Source organism: Lampetra planeri, chromosome 55, assembly GCF_965212315.1.
Source record: "Lampetra planeri chromosome 55, kcLamPlan1.2.h2, whole genome shotgun sequence".
Taxonomy (NCBI): Eukaryota; Metazoa; Chordata; class Hyperoartia; order Petromyzontiformes; family Petromyzontidae; genus Lampetra; species Lampetra planeri.
Window position 1 is genome coordinate 2,409,805 of NC_136161.1, and position 13,515 is coordinate 2,423,319.

The following is a 13,515-nucleotide window of genomic DNA, read 5'->3' on the forward strand; positions in this document are numbered from 1 at the left end:
GTGACAGGGGTAGTAATAGTGGTTGGTTTAGTGATTGGGGTTGAGATAGGGGTTGGAGTAGTGATAGGGGTTGGGGTAGTGATAGGAGTTGGGTTAGTGATAGGGGTTGGAGCAGTGGCGGCTCCTGCAAAATCTCTCAGGGGGGGCAAATGTCTGGAATGATTGACAAGGATAAGGTCCACCCATGCAATGGATAAATTAACAGCTTAAGCATGTAAAAGCAACTTCACTTCTTTAATATTAATGAAAAATAAAGTGACTCTTACAATACATCTTGTTTGTTTCTATCTCACTATTATTACAATCCACTTAGTTTCTTTTATTAAATAATATTGTTGACTGAAACATGCTTACGTATGATGACGTAAGCACGTTAGTGCGAGCCCTCCCGGAAGCCATAGAGAATGCATTGCAGCGCCCGCCGTTCGAAAAAAAACATCTTTGAATGTAAGTCTATGGAACCACACGGGGCGATTCTCAGCCAGAGTGAAATCGCCCAAAAAGAGGCGGTACTCCACAGAACGTGACATGAAGCTGATTGGACTATATCCAGAGGCACAGTAACGGCTGAGATTGGTGGTGCGTCGCCCAATCGCCCTAATGAAGAAACCGCCCCTGGGTTGGAGCAGTCATCGGGGTTGTTGATAGGGATTGGGTTAGTGATAGGGGTAGTGATAGGGGTTGTGATGGCGGTTGGAGTAGTGATAGGGGTTGTGATGGCGGTTGGAGTAGTGATAGGGGTTGTGACAGGGGTTGGGGTAGTGACAGGGTTTGGGTTAGTAATAGGGGTAGTGAATTGGATTGGGTTACGGATAGAGGGTAGTGATAGTGGTTGGGTTAGTGATAGGGGTTGTGATAGGGGTTGGAGTAGTGATAGGAGTTGGGTCAGTGATAGGGGTAGGGATAGGGGTTGTGATAGGGGTTGGAGTAGTGTTAGGGGTTGGGTTAGTGATAGGGGTAGTGATTGTGATACGAGTTGGAGTAGTGATAGGGGTAGTGATAGGGGTTGTGAGAGGGGTTGTAGTAGTGATAGAGGTTGTTGATAGGGGTTGGGTTAGTGATAGCAGTAGTGATAAGGGTTGTGATAGGGGTTGGAGTAGTGATAGGGGTTGGTTCAGTGATAGGGGAAGTGATAGGGGTTGGAGTAGTGATAGGGGTAGTGATAGGGGTTGGGTTAGTGATAGGAGTAGTGGAATGGGTTGGGTTAGGGATAGCAGTAGTGATACGTGTTGTGATAGGGGTTGGCGTAGTGATAGGGGTTGTGATAGGGGTTGGAGTAGTTATAGGGGTTGGGGTAGTGATAGGCGTTGTTGATAAGGGTTGGGTTACTGACGGGTGTTGGGTTAGTGATAGAGGTTGTTGATAGGGGTTGGGGTAGTGACAGGGGTTGGGGGAGTGATAGGGGTAGTGATAGGGGTAGTGATCGGGGTTGGAGTATTGATAGGGGTAATAATAGGGGTTAGGGTAGTGACATGGGTTGGGATAGTGATAGGGGTTGTGATAGGGTTGGGGTAGAGATAGGGGTTGGGTTTGTGATAGGGGTAGTGGAAGAGGTTGGGTTAGTGATAGCGGTAGTGATAGGGGTTGTGATACGGGTTGGAGTAGTGATAGGGGTAGTGATTGGGGTTGGAGTAGTGATGGTGGTTGTGACATGGGTTGGGTTATTGATAGGGTTAGTGAAATGGGTTGGAGTCGTAATAGGGGTAATAACAACGGTTGAGTTAGTGATAGGGATTGTGATAGGGGTTACAGTAGTGATAGGGGTAGTGATAGTAGTTGGGTTAGTGATAGCTGTAGTGATAGGGGTTGTGATAGGGGTTGGAGTAGTGATAGGGTTTGGGTTAGTGATAAGGGTTGTGAAAGGGGTTGGGTAGTGCCAGGGGCTGGGTAGTGATAGGGGTTGTTGATAGGGGTTGGATTTGTGATAGAGGTAGTGATCCGGGTTGGAGTAGTGATAGGAGTAGTGATAGGGGTTGTGGTAGTGACAGGGGTTGGGATAGGAGTTGGTGTAGTGATAGAGGTTGAGGTAGTGATAAAGGTTGGGGTAGTGACAGGGGTTGGGATAGGGGTTGGAGTAGTGAGAGGGGTTGGGTTGGCGTAGTGATAGGGGTTGGAGTAGTGACAGGGTTGTTGAAAGGGTTTGGATTAGTGATAGGGGTAGTGATAGCGGTTGGGTTAGTGATAGGGGTAGTAACAGGAGTGCAAAATAGAGAAAAGGTAAGCAAGTCACTAAAAATAATCAAGTATATAAGATAAAATTGTATAAGTACATGAACCTTCCAAATAAACTGCTTAGTTCTATTTCATGGGCATCCTGTGACAGTACAGATGCTATTATTCAGTACAGATCTTAGTTACATCAACTAATGCCGTTCTCACAGGTCGTGTCCATGCAAGTTGTTCTGCAACACAGTAATACCCCGGTTTATATCGAATTTTCGTTGCTGAAAGGTGCCGCGACGAATATCGAAACGTCAATCACAGCAATGTTTCTACGAGAGCTAAACAAAGACAACGGAGAGTACGGTGATGCTGCGTGCTACATTAAATAACTAACGTTACATTAAATAATAAAAAAAACACTGTGCAGTCTTCTATAGCGCTGCGTGCTTTCATAATGCAAATTGTATATAACGCGATGAATGTATTGAAGGATACAGATTTTATAACGCGGATGTGAATTGGACATAACGCGATTGAGTGAAAATAACTACCTTGCGCGGGTAGGAATAAGTGGTCGTATGGCTACCTCGGCGTAGCATAGTCACACAAGGCATTGGGATGCTGCTGGGTGCTTCTAGATGCTACCCACACGCCCCAGTCTTTGTTCAGCCTGCATACGCATCTCACGTGTTATCGTGGACTGTGCTTAACCCCCTATACAATATTTAATTTATTAGTACACGGTTTTTCCATGACGCAGTGTTCTTAAGGAACGCAACTACTGCGTTATACAGACTGTACTCGATACGAATGTAGAGCAGTAAACATTAACACAAATTATACAGGGCACACTAAGATTCGGTGCACTAAACAAAACAATCACCGACATTTTGTTTATAAATAATATATTGTACTCTATAGTATGGCACATTTCTTTATGCGCGACGCAAAGTAGTTTGTGTGCAGGTAGGTGGAGACGAAGGCTGAGAGGTGATAGATACGAGAAAGGACAGATGATGCTGTCAGGGGATTGAGGCGACGCTGATCAGGTAACAGTGTTCATAACGTGACGACGTATTTGCGAAACGAGGTAAAATGAGGAGGCGTATATCGGGGTTGAGGTATCCCTCGATTTATAAAAGGGATTCGTTCTTCAAGAAACATGCATAAAACGAAATGTCGTAAATCGGAACGGCTTTTCCCATTGAATTAATACTAAAAATGAGGGATGTGTTTTGGAAAGTCATCCAAATTCTACTTGTCACCTAAACATTAACACCGTTATCACTTCTCACAGTGCAATAATAATACATAACTTAAGTATTGCAACGAATGAATACTAGTTAATACAAAAAAATTCAGGGAACTCACCAAAAGATCTGCTGCATGTTGGAATGACGCTGATCTCAAGGAGTGTGCCGGAATGAAATTTCGTTTACAAAGACGTTCGATTTCATTAATAAAAAAGTGACCATAATTTGTCAATTACGTTACAATTACGTTACATCAAGGAATCCCTGTATGACTTTTGCGAGAGGACAGAGCTAGCTAGAGTGCTAAACAAGACGGCTCACAGCAACATCTATTCCAGAAACCTAGCAACGTTCATGCACAATAAGCAAAGTGATTCATCGACTGTCCACGTGTTTTAACGAAATTAATACTCTGCGTGTATGTGTACGTGGGCAATACTTACTCGAATGAAGGTAGCAGTATTTTCCGGGAAAAGGCACGGCTTCAGAAAAGTATGGCAAACACGCCGGGTTTATGTACTCGGTCGGTTGTATGCTTTGACTTAATTCCACCACAGCGATGTTGTAGTCAGGGCGGGAGGCATTGTACTTCGGGTGCACAAATATATTCGCCACAGCGATATTCCCAGACCAGCCCCAATTCCACCACCCCCACCACCAGATAAAGTATCCAAACCAATTCACTCGCCACTCATAAACTGGTCGGCTGCAAAACGTAAAATTTAAAAATAAATTAGATACATTTTACATTTAATCAACCACTGTTTTTACTCATCTCGCAGTGTCAAGGAGACTCTGTAAGTCGTGATGTTTCATCTAAATTATGTACATTGGCTCAACTTGAACTGGGCTCAAGCTGAACTGTAAGCTGTGAATATATATCAACCTCGGAAAAATCTAATCACTGCACCATTATTCAACATCGTGCATCATTGGCACTCATGCACCTTTATACTACACTAGAGCGAAGTGCCCGACATTGCCTGGACGAAAAAGACAGACATACACATCGCCTTACACACACTTTGACATTGACCCACAAAGACATCGACTTACACACACATGGAGTTATACACACACACACATCGACGCACATACACAGATATACTCACACACACATAGACCTACACACGAACATATGGACTTGCACACACACATGGACCCACGCACACACATCGACAAACACACACACATCGACTGACACATACACATATCGACTCACACACAAACACATCGACTCTCACACACAGACACATAGACCTTCTTACACACTTTGATGCAGACACGCACATCGACTCACACGCACACATGGACTTAGACACACACATTATTATTGTAAAATTAAGTAGCTTAATTTAAATTATTAGTTGTCTACACACACACCACGCACACACATTGACTGTGGTGGTACCTGCCTTCACTACAGCAGTGCATACCAACCGTAGTGGTACCTACTTTTACTACAGCAGTGCATACTCACTGTGGTGGTACCTGCTATGATTACAGCAGTGCATACTGTGGTGGTACTTGCTATGATTACAGCAATGCATACTGACCGTGGTGGTTCCTGGTATCAGTGCAGCAGTGTCTACTGACTCTGGTGGTAGCTGCTATCACTACAGCAGTGCATGCCGACTGTGGTGTTACGTGCTTTCACTACAGCAATGCATAGTGAATGTGGTGGTATCTGCTATGATTCCAGCAGTGCATACCGTGGTGGTACCTGCTTTCACTACAGCAGTGCATACTGACTGTGGTGCTATCCTGCTATGACTACAGCAGTGCATATCGACTTTGGTGGTACCTACTTTCACTACAGCAGTGCTTACCGACTGTGGTGGTACGTGCTATCACAGTAGCTGTGCATACCGACTGTGGTGGATTGTGGCATCACTGCAGCAGTGCATACTGACTGTGGTGGAACCTGATATTACTGCAGCAGTGAATACTGACTGTGGTGGTACCTGCTATCAGTAGACCAGTGCATACTGTGGTGGTACCTGCTTTCACTACAGCAATGCAAACTGACCGTGGTGGTACCTGCAATTATTACAGCAGTGTATACTCACTGTGGTGGTACCTGCTATCACGACAGTAGTACATGCTGACTCTATTGCAGTGAGGCCTAGTCCTGTGCAGAGCCCCCGGTTTCACCTAGATTGCCCAGCCGGCCGAGGTGGCACCTTTATTGGCTGGGAGCTGGGCCGCTATCCCCCCCCCCCCCCCCCCCCCACAATCACCCCGGCCACGCTACAATAATATGTAAGCTCCATTATATTAGTATCTACCAACCCTATAGTATGAAGTGCACACATTGGGGTGGGGGGGGGGCGAGAAGAGGACATGACACTTTGAAAAATTTACCTCAGTGTTGTGCGTATTTTTGTAGCATTTTGTACGCGATTCAGAAATCCCCCCCTCTCTCCACGGATGACGCGTGTGCATTGCTAAAAGCATAAAATCTATATGTGCTGATAATTGGTTTTTTACCCTTCTATCTGGCAACAAAACTGACACCTTCTTACAAGGAGTCATGTTTGCATAGACCGCAATACCTGCAGTCATAATACAAACAAAAGAACATAACTCTGATAATGTGCACTGTCCTTGAAGTTGATTGGTCCACACCCGAGACAGCTTTCCTTAGAGCCTAGTCTCACATGGGTTGGACCAGATGACGCCAAAAGGCGCACAACTCAAAGACAATGCACCATCAGAGTATGAGAGCTCGGGGCAAGCATCTACACTATGGGAACCTCATTTGCCAGTAAAAATATGATAATTGGTTTTTTTACCCTTCTATCTGGCAACAAAACTGACACCTTCTTACAAGGAGTCATGTTTGCATAGACCGCAATACCTGCAGTCATAATACAAACAAAAGAACATAACTCTGATAATGTGCACTGTCCTTGAAGTTGATTGGTCCACACCCGAGACAGCTTTCCTTAGAGCCTAGTCTCACATGGGTTGGACCAGATGACGCCAAAAGGCGCACAACTCAAAGACAATGCACCATCAGAGTATGAGAGCTCGGGGCAAGCATCTACACTATGGGAACCTCATTTGCCAGTAAAAATATGATAATTGGTTTTTTTACCCTTCTATCTGGCAACAAAACTGACACCTTCTTACAAGGAGTCATGTTTGCATAGACCGCAATACCTGCAGTCATAATACAAACAAAAGAACATTACTCTGATAATGTGCACTGTCCTTGAAGTTGATTGGTCCACACCCGAGACAGCTTTCCTTAGAGCCTAGTCTATATGTGCTGTTAAATCTAAGGGCAGTATTAGTCTATCGGCATTGTTGAATATATGGGCAGTGTTGATTTCATGGACAGTGTTGAGACTACCTGCACTGGTAGTCCATGGGCAGTGTTAGTCTGTGGGCAGTATTCGTCTATGGGTGGTATTCATTCTATGGGCATCGTTGAGTCAATGGGCAGCATTGAGTGTTGAGTCTATCTACAGAGCGAGTCTATGGGCAGTGTTAGTCTGTGAGCAGTGTTCGCCTATGGGAGGTGTTCAGTCTTTGGATAGTGTGAGTCTATGCACAGTGTTGAGTTTATGGACAGTGTTAGTGTATGGGCAGTGTTGAGACTATGGACAGTGTCAGTCTATAGGCAGTGTTGAGTCTGTAGGTGGTGTTAGTCCTTGTGTATAACATCTGAACCATGGTAGGACGCCGATGAAATCAGAGCAGTAGTTCACTGGTCCCTTCCGGCTGAAATAAATAACATGTATCTATTTAGAGGAACCTGGCCAGGTCACATTGTTTAATGTCACTATTACATTAAGACGTTGTTTGGACTATGTTTAAAGAAGATATTTCCATTAAAATGCACACACATTTATACTTCACAAATGTAATGACCAAAAAAATGTCTCCAAGCCAATGTGCAGCCTAATGGCTAGTTCGAAAATTAACCACGGTCTCCGATTGACAGAAAGAGGCCTCCACGGTGATTGGTTGGGAGGCAGGCTTTAAAACTGATTGGAGAAAAAGGGTTTGAACGTAAATAGGGGATCCATTAGAGAAGGACAGGGATTGGTTAAAGGAAGAACAGGGTCAGGAAATTTCGAGAAAGTGGGCTCGAGGAGCATGAAAGTAGAGAAGCACGAGGAGTGGGGACTTACGAGGGAAGGGACGAACCACGAAGTTAAGAACCAAGTCAGGGCCTAGTATAGTCACTGTGTTTTCAATAAAGAGGCTCCAAGTTTTCAGTCGTCTCAGTTGTTACACAAAGATAACGATCTCCCGTTTAGCCTGCACAGACTACAGGAGCAAGTGTTGTTTGTGTAGCTGGTGTGAGCTAACCTGTGATGATCAGACATATAACTGTGCACTCTGCGACGTATTGCTGTAATTGCTGCGGTTTTTTCGTTGTAAGTGAAGGCAATGACGATTAGAGAAAATAGGACCACGAGCCCCAAGTGAACAGCAGGCCATAACCCTACAGTGTGTAGACTATTCAGAGTAAAAGGCACGCCCTCAATTTATAATTGTGGTTGAATCCATGCTGGTGAGATGCATATTACATTGGCTCCATTAAAATATGAAGTATAACTTAAATTAATATTACTTGAATGTTAATTGACTGCCTACCTGTCAACGCATATCGTTTTCCCGTGTCCTTGTGCAGAGAAATTGAGTTTTCAGGTCCATACGGTGTACAGCCGTTTCAATACGGCACACTTTTTTTTATTTGTTTGTATTTGAACCTTCTGGCGGGACCCCGGGTTCCCGAATAAACGGAAATCAAAATCGTAATTAATTTATTTTTGGCGGTATCGTTCTCCTTCAACAGACATAAAATGACGTCACAGCGCAGTTTATAAGAGAGCCGGGGGCTTATGGCACCCCGGGGTCCCGCCATCAGGTTCATTTCTCCATTTTGATGGGATTTTGTAGGATGAACGTTGAGATTTATAAGGGCACGGGGTGACCAATAAACTCTGAATTGGTCTTTTATTAGAATTGTATTACGTTAAATTTGTATTATTTTATTATTTCCCTTCTATGTGACTTTACCGAAAGAATAGGTGACAGAAACTCGGTAATTTTAATTGACAGTTGATTGAGTTATTGTTAGTGATGAATATATGCACAAATAAGACTTTGATATGAATGTTGATTGAAATAGGGTGATGGGGATGTGTCTGGTTATTATTGCAGACATGAGATGTCCACTTATTTTTAGTGTTGTGCTAGTTTGCCGGTTTTTGCGTGGGAAATTTTATAAGATGGTGTTATTATTTGGTTCTTTCGGTTAAGTCACGTCTAAAGATAAAATAATAAATTAAATTAAATAATAGAATACTATTCTATTATTTAGTTTAATTTATTATTTTATCTTTAGACGTGACTTAACCGAAAGAACCAAATAATAATTCCTGCAGTCACGAAAGTTCTAAAATTAAGATGGTGTTAGCCTCGTGCATGGGTGTTAATAATTAGCTTATTTTTTTATCAACCCAACTAAAATCAACAGATTTAACGGAGTTGGAAAATGATTAGAATGTTTTAGTGATCAAAATAGAAGTTCTGTTTGTAATAGTTGATTAAATTTAGTGCTGTTGTGTTACGTTGTGCTTTTCATTGAAAGACTTATGGCCTTAACATTGAGGTAAGGCAATTCATATTCTTTGGGTCTTTCGGTAAAGTCACATAGATAGGTTCAAAGAAAATAACAAAAACTATGACGATTCGATCGCAACACAAGCAGTCGGCATCAGGAAAAGGGGGTTAGCTTCTAAAGTCAAACTGTTTATAAAGGTTTGTAATAGGCATAGCCCAAATGTCAGCAGCATGGGCGGGGAAGCTAATGTTAATGTAAGTGGTGGACAGCGACCGCGATGGTGGTGGGGTTTCCACCAATTAAAGGGCTGCCAGGTAAAAATGTGTATGTTAATGTAAGATCGGTGAGTGGCCTCCATGGCGAGCGCGCTGAGGTAGCTATGTTAATATGATAGATTAGCATGTTAATGTAAGATCACAGAGCCGCCGTCACCTTGAGGTCGGCGTGCGAAGGTGGCTGTGTTAACGTGAGAAATGTAATATGTTAATGTAAAATCGGAAAGCCGAAAATAACAACTAACATCAGAAGGTGGTAGGATGGGAACATCACAGCCAGTTATGATTTAAACTGGTTGATAACGTCCTTCCAATGATTGCTAAGTTTGTACCCGTCTTCTCAGTTGAAATTGTGTCTGTATATATGGATGGCTTCATGAACGAATCTTTGTTGATAGCCAGTGGGTTTCCAAAGTGCCTTCGTCTTAGAGAAATAAATTTCGTGTGAGCCCACCGCATTAAAACAAAACTCAGCCATAGCCTAGGTATTGGTCCTACCGTGTTTCAGATCTGTCTTATGTTCACGAACATGGTCTGAGACATGTCTATTAGTTTCCCCAATGTAACTACCGCTGCAGACACAGCTTAGTTTGTAGACGCCGGGGTATTGCATGTTAGGGATCACATCCTTCACAGATGGGATCAGATCACGATTTTTACGTACTGTGTTAAATCGAAATTGGATCTTGTGTTTGCTCATGATTTTGGAAATATTTTTGGTGACCCCTGCTATGTATGGCAAGGTGATGATTTTGATTGGGTCCTCAGATTGTTCTTTCCCAATGGATGGGGGTGATAGCTTTATGGATTATGTAGTCTGAATATCCATTCATCTTGAGAGCTTGGTGTACGTGTTCCAGTTGACTGGCTAGGTGATGATGGTCGGGAATACATCAAGCTCTATGGTGTAGAGTTTTGATGAGGGAATTCTTCTGGGATGGATGGTGGTGGGAGTTAGGTTTTATTTAGGCATCCGTATGGGTTTGGGACACATATTCTTAGGTTTTGTCGGTACACATTACTGCAGACGTGTCGAGTCGGCACGCTGCGTGCGCAGCGTGCCGACTCGACAACCACTCCGCTGTGGACAATGCCTGACAACGCCGTGTGTTCGACAACACCCACCCGCCGACCCATCGCCCCCTGCTGGGGACCTGAGGTATTTTTGGTATAAGGTAAAAACGCTGGACCCCAGAACCACAGTTAGCAGACACAATACGTGCAAACCATACTGCCCGCTATAATTATTCGACCTAGTGGTGACTGCCCTCCAACACACACACAACGCGCATATCGGTACGATTAAGATTGTTCCACGGGGTTTTTGTTTCGAAAAGGGTGGCCATTCCAAGGTGTTGTGTTAATTATTAGTTTGTCGTGGAGAAGCATTGTTCTGTCCCTCACGTTGCATGAATACGGTATTTTAGAAGTATTTTAGTAATTGGTTTTCGTTTAATCACATAATCTAACCAATAAATTAATTTATGTAACGCTAAACATTTATAAGCATCTATGTTACATCTATACACACTCGCATGAATACGATTGTTTCGGGATATTTCTTTAATTGCATAATCTTACCAATAAATTCATTGATGTCACACTAAATATGTATAAGCATTTATTTCGATTTGAAGCTTTCGTGACTGCAGGGATTCATCTTCTTGGTTCTTTCGGTAAAGTCACGTAGAAGGAAAATAATAAAATAGTAAAAATAAAACATAATAAAATAATTTTCACGACGTTTCGGCCACAACGCAAGACGGCTGCTTGCGTTGTGGCCGAAACGTCGTGAGAATAATTTTAATATGTTTTATTATTTTATTATTTTCCTTCTACGTGACTTTACCGAAAGAATCAAGAAGATAAGCATTTATGTCACGAATCTACACACTCACACGAATAATATTGTTTTGAGATATTTCTTGAAATTGCCTAATCTTACCAATGAATTCATTAATGCCCCCTTTTGTCATAGGGCACATGTTTCTTTAGCACGGTTCCGTATGAATATTGTTATTTTAAGGACTTTCCTATCGTCGTATATTGTCGCGCTGCTATGAGGAGTTAGCCTATTGTTTCAGTGCCCAATTTAACAACCAAACCATTGAGGTTTAATTTGACGGATCGATGAGTATGATATCTGCAGGAGTACTGTTGTGGCAATTCCGATCATAAGCGTGTTCGCACATTAGAGTGGTTTTAGCTATTAAAGTTGCTTAACACAGAATAGTCTGAGTGGTTCCTTCCTAAGTTTTTGCATAATTATCAAACTATAAAAACTGTATCCTGTGGCGAGATCTGAATCCTGCGACTGGACATAATTACACTAAAATCAAAACCAGTAAATGTTTAAGCGAGAATCATTGTATTATCACGATTGGTAATACACCCCTAGACAATGAAGCTAAGCAACACACACACCGTCACACACATAAGATACGCCCCTAGACAACGAAGCCGAGCCAATAATAATACACGTAACTACACGCACACCGATTGATCATAATACAAACTAACACACAAACATTCATAACACTCCTATACACACATAGATCATACACATACATTTTTATGTACACTTTTACACATTTAATCACACATAGATTGATCACATTACACTTACCCTCAATTGACATCAATGAACATGAAATACACGCAAGTTTAATTATTTTATTAAATTTGCAGAATTTCATTCATTGGCATAATTTCACAAATCAGCATATTTTCTTTCTTTTTAAAACACAATATATACAACAACCAGAACACAATACAGAGTGGTTACTCATCATTTCCGAAATTTGTTATTTTTATTGTCTATTTACGATTCATGGAAGGAGAGGGACAGGGTGGGCCGGCGAGCACCCATGAAGGCTGGCATGGCACACGAGGGGGTGGGTGGCCAGCACCATGCTCGGCCACCTTTGTTTCACTAGTCACGATGTTTACACACTGTACCAGGTAGCCGTGAGCAGAAATCGAACCCGGCTCGCTGGGTTTGTAGTGCAGTGGTTAGCGCACATCACACACACACACATATTTTAAATGTGTATGGGGAATGTATTACATTAAAATGCACACAGCATGCATGGAACTCACTTGTTAACACAGTTTGCAGGAGTCAGTATCCATCGAATTCCAATGAGCACACCATTGCAAGAGGAATAGCCGTACACGTTCTGCATTTGAACCACCCAGGGACTCTGTGTGTTTACTGATGTCGTCCCACAAGTTACAGGTACTGAAATTTAAATACAAAAACAATATCAACAATGTCATAGACCATTGCATTCACTCGAACTAAAGGAACAGTAGAAGTCCTCTTATTCTTGGTAATGTAATTCTCTTCTTCTGGGTCTCCCTGCCGAGGCTGTCACTCCCCTCCAAAAATGTTAAAATTATTCGGCAGGGATTGCTTTCAAACTCCCCACTCTAATTCTCTCACGCTTCATCTCTCCTTCTGCAACCAACTCCACCGGCTTCCCTTTTACCACCCCGCTGTCTTTTAAAAATCCTGCCTCGAGTCTATAAATCTCTCCGTGACATTGGCCCACTTCATATCGCCACTCTCATTTCCTTCCACACCCACTCCTCTCGTCCTTTTCATTCCCAGTCTTCTCTCTCTCTCTGTCCCTCCTTCTCCCTATGCCCAATCTCAACTCCGGACTATCTCCCTCGCCACCCTCCACTGGAATAAACTTAAACTGTACATTGAGCAGCACAGCCCATAGACTCAACAGTGCCCATGGACTCAACACTGCCCATTCACTCAACGCTGTCAACAGACTCAACACTGTCAATAGAATCGACACTGCCCATAGTCTCAACACTGCCATAGACTCGGCACTGCACAGTCGTCTCAGCAATACCCATAGACTCAACACTGTACCATGGACTCAACGCTGCCCATAGACTCAACACTGCCCATAGACTCAACACTGCTCATAGACTGAACACTGCACAATAGACTCAACACTGCCCCATCGACTCAACACTGCCTATGGGCTCAACACAGCCTATGGGCTCAACACTTCCGATAGACTCAACACTGCCCATAAACTCAAAAATTATCGTGTACTTTAAGCAGTTTTAAAGCCTCAACCTCTTCTCTGTTTCCCATTATTTTTCCCTTTCCTCCCCTCATCCCTCCACTCCTTCCTGTCCCTCCCCTACATTTTTCGAACCCATAGGTATCCCTCTATCTCGGTCACTCATTCTTCAATCCTTGCACGCTCATGCG

At 43.0% G+C, this 13,515-nt stretch overlaps 1 protein-coding gene across 2 annotated transcripts in view; it reads right to left on the reverse strand.

Annotated features, from left to right (window-relative positions):
• LOC144735516 (scavenger receptor cysteine-rich domain-containing protein DMBT1-like) overlaps positions 1-13,515 on the reverse strand; it is a 376,933-nt gene that overhangs the window by 182,687 nt on the left and 180,731 nt on the right. For both annotated transcript variants that reach the window (XM_078617915.1, XM_078617916.1), the window contains exons 25-26: positions 12,375-12,516; positions 3,860-4,122 (exon numbers count right to left, since the gene is read on the reverse strand). In XM_078617915.1, the coding sequence (XP_078474041.1) occupies positions 3,860-4,122; positions 12,375-12,516 (405 nt within the window). The remainder of the gene's footprint in view (positions 1-3,859; positions 4,123-12,374; positions 12,517-13,515) is intronic.